Source organism: Nymphaea colorata, chromosome 10 (assembly GCF_008831285.2).
Source record: "Nymphaea colorata isolate Beijing-Zhang1983 chromosome 10, ASM883128v2, whole genome shotgun sequence".
NCBI classification, from domain to species: domain Eukaryota; kingdom Viridiplantae; phylum Streptophyta; class Magnoliopsida; order Nymphaeales; family Nymphaeaceae; genus Nymphaea; species Nymphaea colorata.
The window spans coordinates 9,122,529-9,137,943 of record NC_045147.1 but is presented as its reverse complement, the minus strand read 5'-3'; the positions used below and the strand labels follow the sequence as shown (position 1 = coordinate 9,137,943).

Sequence of the window (15,415 nt, the reverse complement as noted above, 5' to 3'; positions counted from 1 at the left end):
GGATTAGCCCCTTTAAAAAGGGCTCTTAACTCTGTTTTAGGGTAATTGGTGATTAAGAGAAACCTTAATTTTTTTGTGTTATTGGATTCCCCTTTGTTTTCCTGCACTTTTTATTCATTTGTGTTCTTTTGGTGCCCTTTCTGTAGGGATTAAAGTGAGAACTCTAGTCACTGTGTCAGGTATGATTATACTGAAATTGATTAGCCACATACAATATCTAGCTGGATTTTGCTCAAGCACATGAGAGCTCGGTTGTCTATGAGGAGTTGGATTTTATAAGGGAATACCATCATCAATCTTTGTCTTTGATCCAACAATTTCAAGATTTTCAACTGCCTTATCATCTATTAAACAAGATAATAACAAAAATATCGGAAGCAAACTTAGTTTGAGATGAGAGATGCCCTCTATAACGGACAATAACTTCTATACTTAAAACATATATTAGGTAGTTCAAATCAGTCATTTTAAATCAATTTTTTTATGAAATACTTAATTTCTTGCCTTGAGGAGGGGTGCAAGATATCGTGTAAAATTCTAGAAGAGCCTGAAGAGGTGTGTCATGGATCTGGATTTATATCCATATAATAATCCAGATCCACTATATGATAAGGCATTCAGGCAGAATTATGGGCGGTAACATTTCTGTTATTTCTTTAGATGTTTATTGTGTATTTTGCCATGTAAATGTAATTAAAAAAAAAGGAAGGACACTGAGGCATGCCTAATCAGTTCAGAGGCTGTCAACTTGTTGCTGATGGAACTATGTCACATGGATGTGATGTGCGGGATGCGGCAAGTTCCAAAAAAATTGTGCGCGGGTGCGGCGAGAGCAAATAAATGAATAAATGAATAAATAAATAAATAAATAAATAAATAAATATATATATATATATATATATATATATATATATATATATGTAATCTGTTATATAAGTAATTTTATTTGTCTATATTTTTAAACTTTTTTTTATCAAGGTTATTTTAATCTTATACATAACTGAAAGTTTTATTAAATAAAAGAGGGGAGGAGAGAGAAAAGAGGGAAAAATACAAGAAAGAAAAAAAAATGAAAAAAAAAGAGAAAAGAAGAACGGGTTCGGTCAGCAGCACCCTATTCGGTTTGACTGAGTCAAGTGCCGTGTCGGGCCACACCCACACCTGCACCTGCACTCGAGTCGACGTGGGTGTGCCACCATCTTTGGTGCACCCGTGTGACTTTGGCTGGAAGTCTTTTCCAAAGCTGGTTCGTCTTCTCCCTCATACCTAAGGAATTTACAGTTCTCATTCTAACACTACGTCCTATTTCTTTCATTCCTTTAGGTAAACTTTGAGCATCCACATTTTTGCTTTTCTTTCAGATTTTAATTTTATGTTCATAGTTTCTATGCAATAGGAATTATCCGTTGCTTCATTGTAGGTAATATATTCTCTCTGGGCAAGGGCATAAATAGTCAAAAGGCATGATTTATATCTAGGAGAAAAAGATGCATAGGAACCGAATCTATTTGGAACCTTTGGAATTCTTTGAGATCTTATAAGGTTTACTACCTCTATTAGAATGAATTATATCATAAAAACGTTGATTATCATTATTTGCTCTATGAGTGTACGTTCTAATTTCTCCTTGGGTCTCATTATTGTGGTCGATTTCATTATTGTCTTCGAATTCATGCTCATGATAGCTATGAGGTTCATCACTAACATTGGGTTTACCATTCAAATCATTTCTATCTAATGTCTCACAATTACTAGAATTCTACAAATCAAATGCAAGGGCATATTCTATTTCTTTATTTGTATCAAGTCCATCAGACCTAATTCACACGGGTGTGCCAACTATGGTGGCACACCCACTCCTGCACCCGCATCGGTGTGCGTGCTGGTGCGGACCGACATGGCGTCAAATGAGTTTTGGCCGTTATGAAAAATGTTTTGGCCAAGTTTTCATTGATATATTGATTCAAGGTAACCTTGATAAAAAGAAGTTTAAAAATATAGACAAATAAATTACTTATATAACAAATAACATATATATATGTGTGTGTATATATATATATATATATATATATATATATATATATATATATATATATGTATGTATGTATGTATGTATGTATGTATATATATATATATATATATATATATATATATGCTCTCGCCGCACCCGCACCCAATTTTTTTTGGAACTTGCCGCATCTCCCACCGACCCCACCGGCACCCGCACCAGCATCCGCACCCCGCACCCATGTGACATAGCTTCGGACCTTTTGTCATCTTCTAAGAAGGTTACGTTTCTAAAAACACAAAGATTGTCGGCATCAAATGAGTTTTGGCCGTTATGAAAAATGTTTTGGCCAAGCTTTCATTGATATATTGATTCAAGGTAACTTTGATAAAAAGAAGTTTAAAAATATAGACAAATAAATTACTTATATAACAAATAACATATATATGTGTGTGTGTATATATATATATATATATATATATGCTCTCGTCGCACCCGCACCCAATTTTTTTTGGAACTTGCCGCATCTCCCACCGACCCCACCCGCACCAGCATCCGCACCCCGCACCCACGTGACATAGCTTCGGACCTTTTGTCATCTTCTAAGAAGGTTACGTTTCTAAAAACACAAAGATTGTCATTTTTGATATCATAACATATAAATCTTTTTAATTTTTAGCGTATCTTGAGAACACACATTGAACAACTTTTGGAGATAATTTGCCATTTTTCTTTGTTCATCACCCATGTATTATGGTTGCTACCATTAGCCTTGTATGCAGGCAAGGCAAGACGTTGGAGTTGTTGAAACTGCTCTGATTGTAACTGGCCATTCCAGAGAGACTTGACATCCTTGAAATTTTTGTGAGATAAAGAACAACTTGATCTACTGCTACCTTTCAATCGGCAAGAAATGTCCATGGCTTCCAAATCACAACATCAAATCCCAAAAGACTTTATTAGTCACAGAAGAAATTGCTCTCACACAGAAAGTTCACAAGTACAAAATGCACTCTCACAAACTCACTTGTGCACTAAGGCACAAAAAATATATATAAAAATGTAAACTTGATTAAAAAAAGAAGCCAAAATGGCTTAGAGAGCAATACAAAATGGTAAATCACATGGACATGTTGTTTTGGTGCCTGCACCCGCGACAATGCAACACAGTGCACATGCAGATGTGGCACCAGTGCGGCAGACCACACTGGTGCCCTTTTCTTCACCTTGAAAACACCAAAAAGAAAAGAACAAAACTTACCTCATGCCACACATTCCATAGTGCTTTCTTTCTCTTTCTTTGAACATCTTTCTGTTAACTGATTCAATAAATATTGGTTGGTGATCAGAAAAAGTTGCTTTATTTTGACTACCAAAGTCACCTACTACGGCGTAGGAGAATAAACATTGTTGAGAAACAATGATTGGGCATGCTATTCTCAGGGGCAATGGTTATTTTATTTCTAGGATGAATCCATGCCAGAAAGTTACAAATATGTACACGTGTGTTGCTTGTGATGGAACTTGAACAAAGAAGAAGAGAAACGATACTGCAGCTGACACACACCCACACACACACGCACATACAAAAAGTTAAATACTAAATTTAATATGTTAAATTACAGAGCTATTTAGGAGGAACTTGGAAGGACACGCTAATATTGTAATGTCACATGAGTGCATATGCATGTGCAAGCATGGGTTTAAGGAACACAATTCTTGGCAGGCAGACAGCTATATGTACACTTAAATTATGCACAAGCAGTTAATGCAATGATAAAGAGCATTCATAAAGAGTGTGTGTGTAGAATACATGTGTGTAATTTAATGTGCTCAGAAAAAAAGTTCATGGTGTTCATTTGGACTCTCACAGTATTCAGGATAGCACTTTATGATTCAATATTTACTTCTTTGTTTTGCTGAATACACAAAAATTATGAACTGCCTTCTTTTTCATTTTTTAAAGCTGCAGATAGTCTGTAGGTAGCCAGTCATTTGAGTATTTTACAAGAGGATTATGATGTTTGGCCTTCTCTAAATTGCAGGGCAACAACTAATCTCTGGTGTTACTCCTATTCTTAGAGCTAGAGTTCCAATTTTAAAGTGTACAGAGAGAAGAACAGGCATTGAATGTGACATTTCAGTTGAAAATAAAGATGGTATCGTTAGATCTGGAATGCTTCGGATTATTTCTTCAATTGATAAACGGTTTCGACCACTCTGTTATTTGGTTAGCACTTAGCGCACTACTTGTTCCTCTTTATTTTTCATTTTCTGATTGCGTTTTTTACTTAAGACCTTCAAATAGTGTGATGTTTCCCGACTATTAAGAAAATGTATACATATGGTCCTTGTGGCATACTTAGTGAGTAAGCTCATTGGGCACACATGTTTAGCTTTGATCAGCCCCTTACCGCGTCAAAATTATGGGCAAACATGACGAAGACAGTCTAGTTCAGCCAATATGGTTTTGTTATTGACTTGACCAATTCAGTCAATCCACATTATTTTCTTTGAGCTTACAATAGTAAAAATTATTTGCTTATCATGTAAATATCTATACTAGATGCAAATGAATACTTATAGTCAACATATGCAACTGAAATACAATTTATTTTTTTTCAAGAGTTACGAATCATAAATTGTATGTTGATCACATATATTCTAAAAGTTAAAAACAAAATCTTGACTCACCCAAGTACTTAGTCGATTTATTTGAGTCAGCAAGCTGACTTTAGTAGATCTGACACTGTCCCAAGAAAATCAGTCGTCTGATTTCACTGCAGTACGGAAATTTAGGATTTTTTATGTAATTCACAATCTCACTTTGTATACAAGGATGAGCTTGTAATACTTCAGAAAATCTATGTGACAGAGTGAGAGGAATGTGCACGTATTGACCAAAATAATCTATAATAAACTTAAAAAAAGTTGGATTATAATGATTGTGTGAATGCTTTGACTTGTTTATAAAGCATGAAACTACATTTTGTCCTCCGAACAAACAACTTATTTATAACAGTTTTGCCTCTTGATTGACAATATCCTGAGAGCATGACCATCAACAATTTGTCAGATTAGAAATGAAAATGTCTTCTCTGACAATAATTAACAATGAGACTAATGGACTACTTGATCCTTGATGGCTATAAGTACTTGTGTGTAACATACAAATGTAATAGCTGACATGTGGCTGTCCATCAGTTTAGGACAAGAAGATCTTGTTTACTCTTAATTAACATAAAAGAGTATGGTCGAGTCACTTTAGGGTTTAACTTTTACAAAGTCATTTGTGAATGATCTTCCTTAGCTGCAATGCTTACTATGACCAATCATGGTATCGTTCTCTGTCTCACTTAACTAAATGTTGGTTTTGCTCATTCAACTGGCCTTGTTTCACTCTTCTTCATTGGCTTCCTTCTACCTTTTGGTGCCCTTCTTCTTTTCCTCCAATTTTAGGCTTGTCAGCATGTTTACCTTCTATGATTCAGCTTGATCTGTTAGTTCTTTCTAAATGTGTTAAGTGCTGGTAATATGTTTGAATCTATTACTTTCTAGGTCAGGTTTTGATCATGATGTATGTCATTTCTTATCAATTTATTCCCCTTATGCTTTTTCTTAATATCTATTTTATTACTTTCACCATCACTATTTGTTTCACCAACCTGAACGTTTTGTTGTTGCTTTAGATGAGTGAGTTCTGTTAAGAATATCGAGTTGTTAGATGAAGCATAAACTGTTTCATTTAAAAAAAATGAATGTTTTTGTTAGAGATTAAACTGTAATCTAAAGATCATAGTCACCAAAGGAACTCACTTATCGGTTGAAGCACGTCTTGTTTAATTGATTTTGTAGTAGATCCATGTCAGCAAACTTGATTTGGTTTCTAGATGCTTACAGAATTTTCTTTAGATTTAAGCTTATTAGACAATTTAGGAGACCATATCTAGAAAAAGCTTAACAGGGATTAGTTTGTAGGGTTTCTACTTGCATCCCCAGATTGCAACAGCGAAGAAGAGGGATGCCCCCCTGCCATGAACTGGGGTCACTGGCTACCATAAATGCGGTTGCTAGTATTGGATTGTTGCCTGCTGGCGCAGGCTGCCCATCTGGATCGTATTTAATGATGTGTTCTCTTACACGTGTGAACCACATAATGGTGCCGTCAATGGAGATGTGGCCGACGAGCTTTTGCCCGGGGGGTAGGGGGGAGGGGAGTGTGTGACTGATTTTGCCAACAGGAGATGCTTCTGGGTAACGGGTGCTAAGTTGGGGGCTTTTCCAAGGCAAGGGAGTCGACAATAGCTAGAAGAATCTATTCATATATGCAGGCTCACATTTTACAGAGCAAAGGGGATCTATCCTTGCCCAACATGCTGATGGTTAAGGAGGATGTTTCCAACCCAGCCCAGACTCCAGTGGTGAACGAGGTGGGAGGCTATTTTTTGTGCGCATTAGTGGTTGAAGGGTATCAAATGGCCAAGGAGAACGTTATCCCTTAACTCATTCCTAAAGAAGTTAATGGAAGAAAATGACTTTTCATAGCCAGACAAGCTTAGATAATTGACAACAATTTTTTATTTCATGGCACTTGCTGTATTTGTAGGAGGACTTGCTTGAGGTGAATTCGACGTCAACTATGCCTTTATTTTCAACTCTTTGAAAAGCTTGTGGCCCAAACTTCCTAATGTGAGGTTCACTTTAGTTGGGAAGCAGATATTTCTGATTGGGCCTTCGTCTGACTCCAAGATCTCATATATCATGAGTCCAGACAGATGGAAAGTTGCTGTCACCTACTAGTCAGAGGCTTCCAGGGAAGCTGTTAAAAGTAGATGCTTCCAACCTTTTAAAATCTGGCTTAGAATGCCTAACCTTCTAAGAGCTTTGGGATGATAAGGTTTTCACAAACCTCACATACATTATTGGAGCAAAGTTAGTCTAGGCTGACCCCTTTACCAAGGGTTTTCACATGTTGGGATTTGCATGAAATTGAAGTGCCATTGGACTTTTCTTGCATTAGAGAAATAGAGCTTGAGGTGGATGATGGGTATGTGCTAGCCCAGACTATAGAGTATGAGTCAAGAATTAAGAATTGTCCTTGTGGATCATTAGGTCATTTTGCTGGTAGATGTCGAGCATTTGTTAGGACAGATGTCATCTATCCCCCATCTAATGAATGGATGTAGGTCAAAGTAATTAGTTAAACGAAATGGGGCTCAGAAGGTCATGCCGAAGGATACGACCAGTAAGCAAAATTAGTTTCAGGTGCTAAATTGAGAAGACCATTTGGGCCTTGAAGCTGCTGATCCTCTTGAGAAGGACACCCTGTTCATGTAACCTAACCAATCTTGAGGCTAACATGGATGCAGACGAAGCATCTCCTTCATTTTTTTGGTTGGAGATAGTTCTCACCTTGTCTCTCATGTGGGACTGATATATTCCATGGATGTCTGCCAGGAGGTGTTCATATGAACAGATACCTGCTCCCACCCCATGGGTGGACCCAAGAAAGGGAACTACTCTGGACTCTCTTGTCACCCTCTCTAACAAAAAGCCCACCCCTAAGCAGTGAAGGAAACTTTTGACATGCAAAGAGTATAGATGCTTCAGTAAGAATTGTGGAAAGGTGGTCAAACATGTTCATCCTAAGGTTATTCTAGTTAATGTGCCTACTTCTCTTGAAGAGGAAGGCAAGAGAGAAAGACAAAATCCAGCTTGATGAATGCTGAAGGTACTGTTGATGATCCAAGGTAAAGAAATCACGAGCAAGTCAGTTATGATCAGGAAGCACAATTTTCCACTTACCCCCCTCCTTGTGAGGTTTGATAGTTTCCCTTCCATAGGGCCATGTATTTGGTATGCATGTCTTCCATCAACAGGAACTTAGGCAGGACCTTTTTCTTATAGTGAACCAGTTTTGGGTTCTCCTAGCACTTCATCCTTTTTTTTTTCCTTTTAACCTGGATCAGTTTTTGGGATCCCCTAGCACTACAATGTGATGTCGTATCCTGGTGAAGGATCCATTTTTATTCTACATATAGTACTTTTTTTGATAACGAAGATCAGAGTCTATCCAAGCAGGCATTACCTGAAGGAGAAGGAACAACTTAATAGAATGTAGACATGTTTTTATGTCATGATGTCATGGCACTTCCACTGATTTTTGGTTTTTCCAAAGACTATTTAGCTTTGATCTGATAAATACCTCCATCCAATGTGGCATGAGTATAAATGTATGATTAAACTTCCACAACAATTTAATTAATGAGCACACTGAGGTTTTAATGAGCCATATACATGGCACATAAGGACTTGACAGTGAAGGTGACATATACTCCACTAGCGATTACAAGTATTTCCTAAAACATTGGAAGTTGATCAATGGATGCTTATTGCTGATTTCTGTAACTTGTACTCTTGTAGTACATCTTCACTGTTATGCACTTCTCTATTGGGTACTTATCATGTGGTTAGGAGTTTACCTTATGCAGACCTATGCTTGCAGGTCTTTTGGAGATTTGTGTCGAAGATTCACATGTCTGTGTTATTAATTTTTGAACCTCATTACGGGCATGCACATTATTACATGCTAGATATCTTTTCTATGCATATGGTTATTGATATCCTTTAGTGGGTTGTAGATGAAAGCGTGGGCAAAATCACATGGAATCAACAGCTCAAAAGACCATACTCTGAACTCTTTGTCAATTACTCTACTAGTTGCTTTCCATTTCCAGGTAGCAACTATAAAGATTGAAGAATCTAATATCTTTCATTTGTTATTGACAAGATTGGATTGAATTGTAGATTTGTTACAGCTAGTTCTGGTTTCTGATTTTGCCAAAGGTGCTTGACATGGAACATTAAGTAGGAATTGTTCATGTTTCCAGTTTTGGATTCACTCTTGTTCTTCCTTACTTAACCATGGTGACAAGAAAGGATTGCTGAGGTCAGATGAGCCTGAAAGGTGTAGAGGATATTGGGGATTAACAAGTAGGGATGTTTTGTAGATGTAGTTCAAAGATATAGAACATCAGGTTCTAGGTTGGAGGCAATAATTTAGTCAATCAGGCTTGAAGGTCATTGTGCTCTTCTATAGCAGTGTGGAAGCACTTAAAAGATATTCTGAGCTACTTTTCTTTTTCGTAACTATCTCACATCTAATATGCATGTGAATTTTGTGATACATGTCTTGCTTGTGTAAGCAAACTGGTTCTTTGCTTTTTCGATTTTACGTCTTCAATTGCATACAAAATGATAACTGAATGCGAATGCGAACATGGCAAATGAGGGGTTAGGGCTACAATTTTAACTGACATGGCCAAAAAACTGTGCAACTTGCTTTTTTGTGGTCAAGTTTTCTTCTTCGTTTGTAAAATTATTTGGGATTGCTGTGCTTCTTCTTATTTCATAATTTCATATCTTAGAATAAAATTCTACAAATATTTTTACCAAGTTTTCTTTTCTTTCTCTATTTCTTATTTATTGTATTGCAGCTGTGCTCTTATCATGCATGGTGGGTTTGTAGATAGGGTTTTTTTTTTTTTTTTTTTACTGCTTCATTTTGTCTTTGCAACTCTCTGTTCTTTTATTTGTATTTTCTGTAGAAAATATTTGAACACTGAGTTGTTTTTTTTCTTGTGATGCAGACTCGGTCACCACCAATTTTTCCTCCTTTCTCTGACTTATTAAAAGGTGAGGTTGTAGCTTTTTCATATAGGAATACTTCCTCAGTCTACATATGGGATATGTTTATTATCTTAATGGGTTGTGGGCACGTTGCTGCATTATTTGTTTATCATGGACAAAGATGTTTTTGGAAAATGTACCTGTACGTGCAAGCATTGAAGCCACTGTAAGCTGAACTTGGGACCTTAATTTAGAGCAGAATTTTTTTGCATGGCTTATTAGTGACTAAGATCAGCAGGGAGTGACTTTTCAGCTGGCAATGATATGCCTTTTGTTTCTAAATGTTGGCGGGAGTACATGCCCTGGTCCTTGCTAAGTTTTCAAACGGCTAGGATTAATTGTGGAACTTTAAATTGCTGACTGTTGACAGGAGTTTCTGCTTGCCTTGGCTTGGTATAATAAATGAAAGTTAATCTGGAATTACTTATATAGTGGTGCAATACAGTGATTAAATGTAAGTTCTTGAACTTCAAAAGGAAATCCATGTGTGCTCAATGGTAAGTACCCAACCGGTTTTACGACAGCCACTGATTGGTAGCAAATGTTTGTTGTTTTAAAAAGAAAAAAATTAATTGTGTTCAACTAGAGTGCAATGTGGGTGCCATATGTATCTTCCTCCTTGAATACATGGATATAAATTAAATATTGTTATGATTGTCATTCAATTTATATTTTATGTAGATGGTGTTAACATTAAGGCATTGATGGAAGCTGCTCAACGGTTTCAACACTTTGGCAGCAGCAATAAAGAATCCTTGGCTGCGCTTTTTGTCACACTGTTGATTAAGGTAATTTGACATGCTATTTTGGCTTGTCAATATCTGGGGCATGACTCATCTGGGTTACATATTATGACATCCTGTATCAATGATAACAAAAATAACTGAAATTCGCGATTAGATTTTGGACCATGTATGCTCTGAGTATTGGCTAGTAATTTATGGTATTTACATCTGTAGTTATCCTGATTGTCATTCCACTTGTGTTAGATTGCTGCTACAACCCCTAGAATAATATTTGTGACAATCGTTTATAATGTGTATTGGCTAGTAAAACCAGCTTAAGCTGTTCATAATACTACTGGAGTTCATAGCTTATAGGAAACCTTATGCCAAAATTATTCTGGAAAGATTGAAACATGGAGAAAAGTTTTATGGTTTCTGTTTTATTGTCTTTACATGGTTGGAAGCATTCATACTGCTGATGTTTTGGTGCATGTAGTACTTGTCCTTGTTGCTGTTCTTTACAACTTAGGAGTATATGTTACATGCTTGTAAGCAGGTTTCTTAACTCGGAAGCCTATTGTTTTCACATTCTTGGTAGCATGATGTGGTTTTGGTATGTGTTTTGGTAGTACATATGCTTGTCCTTGTTTCTCTTATTTAGAGATCCCGGTCATCATATTGTCCGGTTATTTATTTCCTTTACAACATGTCTGCATTTTCTGCTTTGCAGTTGTGGGCGGTAAAGAGTCTTTGGTCACTTGGTCTTTGTGCCAGTACATACGAAGGATCTTGGATATTGAAAGCATCGGATTCTGAGAGGAACAACATGAATGTAATTCAACTTCACACTATTACAATTAAAAAAGGAAATGGTTTCTGTTTTTATCGCCTTAAATGATTATAAGTTTATAACCTTGGGTGCATCAGGTGGAGGAATTCACTGAACAATCTCAGAATGTTGCCAGATCTGTTGGGAAGTTGCAGTTTGAGAAGATCTACAACTGCATAAAGGCAACACTAGATAACATTACAGCTTTCAGGAAAGGCCAGATTGATGTAACGGAACTCAAAGTCTGCCTTTTTGGGTTTGCTTTGCCAAACTACAAGGTTGACACAACACGGCAATTAAGAGGTAAGAAGAAGTTTCCTGTTGATGAACCATTCTTAATGGCCCCTCAAGGTTCATCAAAGAGGATGCGCTACCAAGGGGCTGACGATAATAAAACTTTACCAGTTGGTGGCTTGTCATTTGAAGCATCCCGTCTGCATAAACCACTGGGTAAATTTCTCCATGCCTCCGTTGCTAATTCCCCCAGTCTCCATTGCTTGCAATATGGCCCATCCCATGATAAGCCAGTGGGTCAAACGCTCTGTGCTCCTGTTACTATTCCTTCCAGGGGCTTGCTTCATGGCCCAGCTCATGGTAATATACATGCAGCATTGCCACTCAATTCTGGTAGCTTATCTCATGCCATTGTTGAGAGGGGATTCTTGCCTTGTGTAAATCAACGGACACCTTATCAACACAATTCTCATGCCTCACTTGGCAATGAACGGCCATCCAGTCATAATCTATCTGCTGGCGGTCTTACTGGCTATGGGTATCACCAAACTCTGTCGGGTGGTTTGGCACCAGCTAACTTTTTCCCACCTGCATTTATTCCCCCAAATCCTCATGGTGTATCTAGTGGCTTGGGTTCTGGTAGAGGCCGTGATGGTCATCATCCACAAGATGCTGTCTACCCTAGTCCCTACAATTTCCAGCATGCTTCAGTTCGTAGTGGCGTGTCCTCAGGTCATAACATGCAATCAGCTATTGCAGCCAACTGTGATGGTGCACCACGAGCTGCATCTAGTGGCCATAGACCAACAATAAACAATGCATTTGCAGCCATTCCGTCTGATGTTGCTGCTATATTGGGCACGCGTGTACCTCATCAGTCAAGTTTCTATCAGGCTTCAGGGCAGAGGTGAACCTTTATACTTACTGGAGTTGGAGGAGGGAATCAGTTTGGTGATATTGAAGTTTTCAGTGTGATCTCTTGATTGGTCATCAAAACCGCAGTGGACTCCCAGCTTGGAGGTTTGCTTTCCTCTGCAGAGTGATTCAGCTATAAGAAGTTGGATATTTCATGACTTTTGTACTATGTTATTGCGGGTGCATTCTTTGTTTGAAGCGGAAAATCTAAGTTTTATGTTGTACTGGTTTGTATATGTAACATATTCTTTTCACAGTGTTGTGCTGGAAACGGGAAGCATATGAACTAATTGTTAAAGATAGTTACTAGTTTTGAGGGAGAAAGCAAGCTCGTCTAACTATACTAAGCCTGGGCAACGGGCCTGGGTATCTGATACCTGGTCTGATTGGGCTCGGGTCTGAAAAAGCTTTCAGTCCGATGGGGTTCGATTTGGTCCGATTAACAATTTTTTTATTTTTTTTATTTTTATTTAATAATAATATATATTTTATTATTATTTTATTTTAATCGGCTTGCATCAGGCTCGGGTTTCGGGCGTGGGGCTGACCTGTGCCCTACTCTTATCGGGCCGGCCTGAAGCCATTACGGTCAAGTTTGGTTCCTGGCGCTGTTGCGCATGCAACTTCCTGGTGTTCCCACGATGATTTTTATGGACAAGTGCCTCCGGGCTAGGTTCATTGGCTGAGATTTACCAATGTATGTCAGTACTCAAGTTGCTTCGCTCTGTAGAGTATAGTTTTAGTCTACCGGGCCCCATATTTACATAAACAGGAAAAACATTTCAGTTTTTGAGTCTTGCATATCTAACCTAGTTGCAGGCCACTCAGCGAATGTTTTGTGGGTGCCAGGCATAGTCACAAGTATCATTTATGGGTTCTTCGGGTATAATATGACAAAATTTCTTTTATTCTGAAAATCTTGATAAATTAAAAAAAATCTTAAAAACAAAATGCAAAAATGTAAAAAAGGAAAGTGTTCTTCTCGTGTTTCTAAAAGACGGGCTCGAGAGCAAAGTTGACTTTATGGTGTGGAATCTGCAAGTTTTATATGACTGGCTTATTTTTCAAGTGTAAAATAGTGTTTTTTTTTTTTTTTTTTTAATGTGACCATAGTGAGAGGATATCATTTGTAGCTATGATCTCACATGCTTACTTGACAGGGTTCTGCCCATCAACTTTTTACTAAGATATGCATAGTAGATCAATTTGTGAAATCTATCTGCCTTCGTAAGGGTTTGCACATTTCATTTACGTGTAATTAAATATATATGCATGTAAATACATATAACCAATATGGTTTAAGGGGTAATTATAAGACATTATATATACATATACTTATTTATTTATCATATGTAATGTTGAAACCAGTCAAACCAGTGGTCAAGTCATAACGAGTTAGCTGTAGAAATAATAAAGTTGGTGGTTTTGGAAAAAATTCCATGGCCACTAAAGCTGACGAAGAAGAATCACTAGGTGTCTGACGTAGAGCGACTGCAATGTGGCTAAGCTGATTGTATATATCAGCAGTAGTAAGAATCTCGGCACAAGTAAGCATCTACACCTTAGCTACTGCATAATTTGAAGATAACCCTGATAAGAATTTAGCCACCATATAACCCTGATAAGAATTTAGCCACCATAGTTTTCTCATCATTTGAAGATAACCCTGATAAGAATTTAGCCACCATAGTTTTCCCTTGATGAGTTTTTTTACAAGTCTTGCACAGAGGCTGTAGAGAGTTCAGCCTTTCGTAGGCTGACTTGACCGAAGTAAAATACTGTGCAACACTTTTCTATCCTTGTTGCAGCTGAAAATATCTTCTTCCACCTGCAAAATCTTATTGACATTCTTGTCATGAAAGTAATGTCATGAAAGTATGTTTCACGAAAAAACTCCCATGTTTGGCAATTGTATAATAGTATAGTCCGTCAGCGACGTGTAGCTGGCCGTTGTGCATAATCCAAGGCATAATTACACTATCAACTTCTTTCCATGGGACATATTTACCTACTTCTTGAATTGGCACGTCATGAATGTACGAGACCATCTTTCATAATAGCAATCATTTAGCTTCAATGAAGACCCATAGAAAGGGTTTGCAAATGCTTTATAGTAGGCTGAAACATCAACCTTAGAATAAATCCCACGATTCTTATCTTCCGCCTCAGGGAACGCAGAAATATATATATATATATATATATATACTGCCCACCAGTTAAAGGAAAAAATTGAAACAACACTACAAAAAATATCCAATCGGCTGCTAGAATGGAAGATTAATATCAGTAACGAAATCTAGGATCATGTCAAGTCTCATCTTCAAATGCCAACCAGACAACCACAATTCAACTTCTTAACAATTAAGGGGAAAAACGTTTCAGAATTATACAATTCAAGTTGGCGCCATCACCAAAAGAAAGACTTGTCAAATCTATTGCTATATAACTTATAACAGAGAAGAAACTGAATTTTGAAGACCAGAACAAGATTTTTGCAACTGGATGTCAGTTCAATACCATCCACTTCCAATGAAGATAGCTCAGCTAACGAGGGAGATGACGACAGGCTTCATCAAATCAAACGACATCAGACCTATTAATATAAAACAGAACTTCACTTTTATCATCTACCATCGATAACAGCTTCAAAGGGCGTCTGATCAGATCAACACGACTTCAACTCTACATTGGGTCAGAAACAATGTCTGATTAGATCAACACAACTTCAAATGACTTCCAACTCAACATTGGGTAAGAAATATGTGTGATATGCCTTCTTGAGCCTACAATGCCTTCTTGTGCTTTTAATTTTGCTAAGCTGCAGTTGGCTGTCAAGGGCCGAATTTCTTCAGCCCGCACGACGCCGAAGGCGTTCCCCAAAGCCTTTGGCCAGCCGTCTCTCTCTTAAGCCAGCGGAAGCATTCATCTTTTCTTTGGGACTGTGGACTAGACGAGGAGTGCTAAGCACTCAGCATACCATCACCCAGGTTTATCCCATTGTCGACCATCGGCAAG

The 15,415-nt window shown here is 37.6% G+C and overlaps 1 protein-coding gene across 5 annotated transcripts in view; it reads left to right on the top strand.

Annotated features, from left to right (window-relative positions):
* LOC116262427 (uncharacterized) overlaps window positions 1–12,698 on the top strand; it is a 37,438-nt gene extending 24,740 nt beyond the window's left edge. For 4 of the 5 annotated variants that reach the window (XM_031641785.2, XM_031641781.2, XM_031641782.2 and 1 more), the window contains 6 exons: window positions 4,054–4,238; window positions 8,650–8,745; window positions 9,658–9,703; window positions 10,379–10,485; window positions 11,153–11,254; window positions 11,350–12,698. In XM_031641785.2, coding sequence (XP_031497645.1) covers window positions 4,054–4,238; window positions 8,650–8,745; window positions 9,658–9,703; window positions 10,379–10,485; window positions 11,153–11,254; window positions 11,350–12,396 — 1,583 coding nt within the window. In that variant the 3' untranslated portion in view covers window positions 12,397–12,698. The remainder of the gene's footprint in view (window positions 1–4,053; window positions 4,239–8,649; window positions 8,746–9,657; window positions 9,704–10,378; window positions 10,486–11,152; window positions 11,255–11,349) is intronic. The other variant, XM_031641784.2, reaches the window with a different exon arrangement.
* The last annotated feature ends 2,717 nt before the right edge of the window (window positions 12,699–15,415 follow it).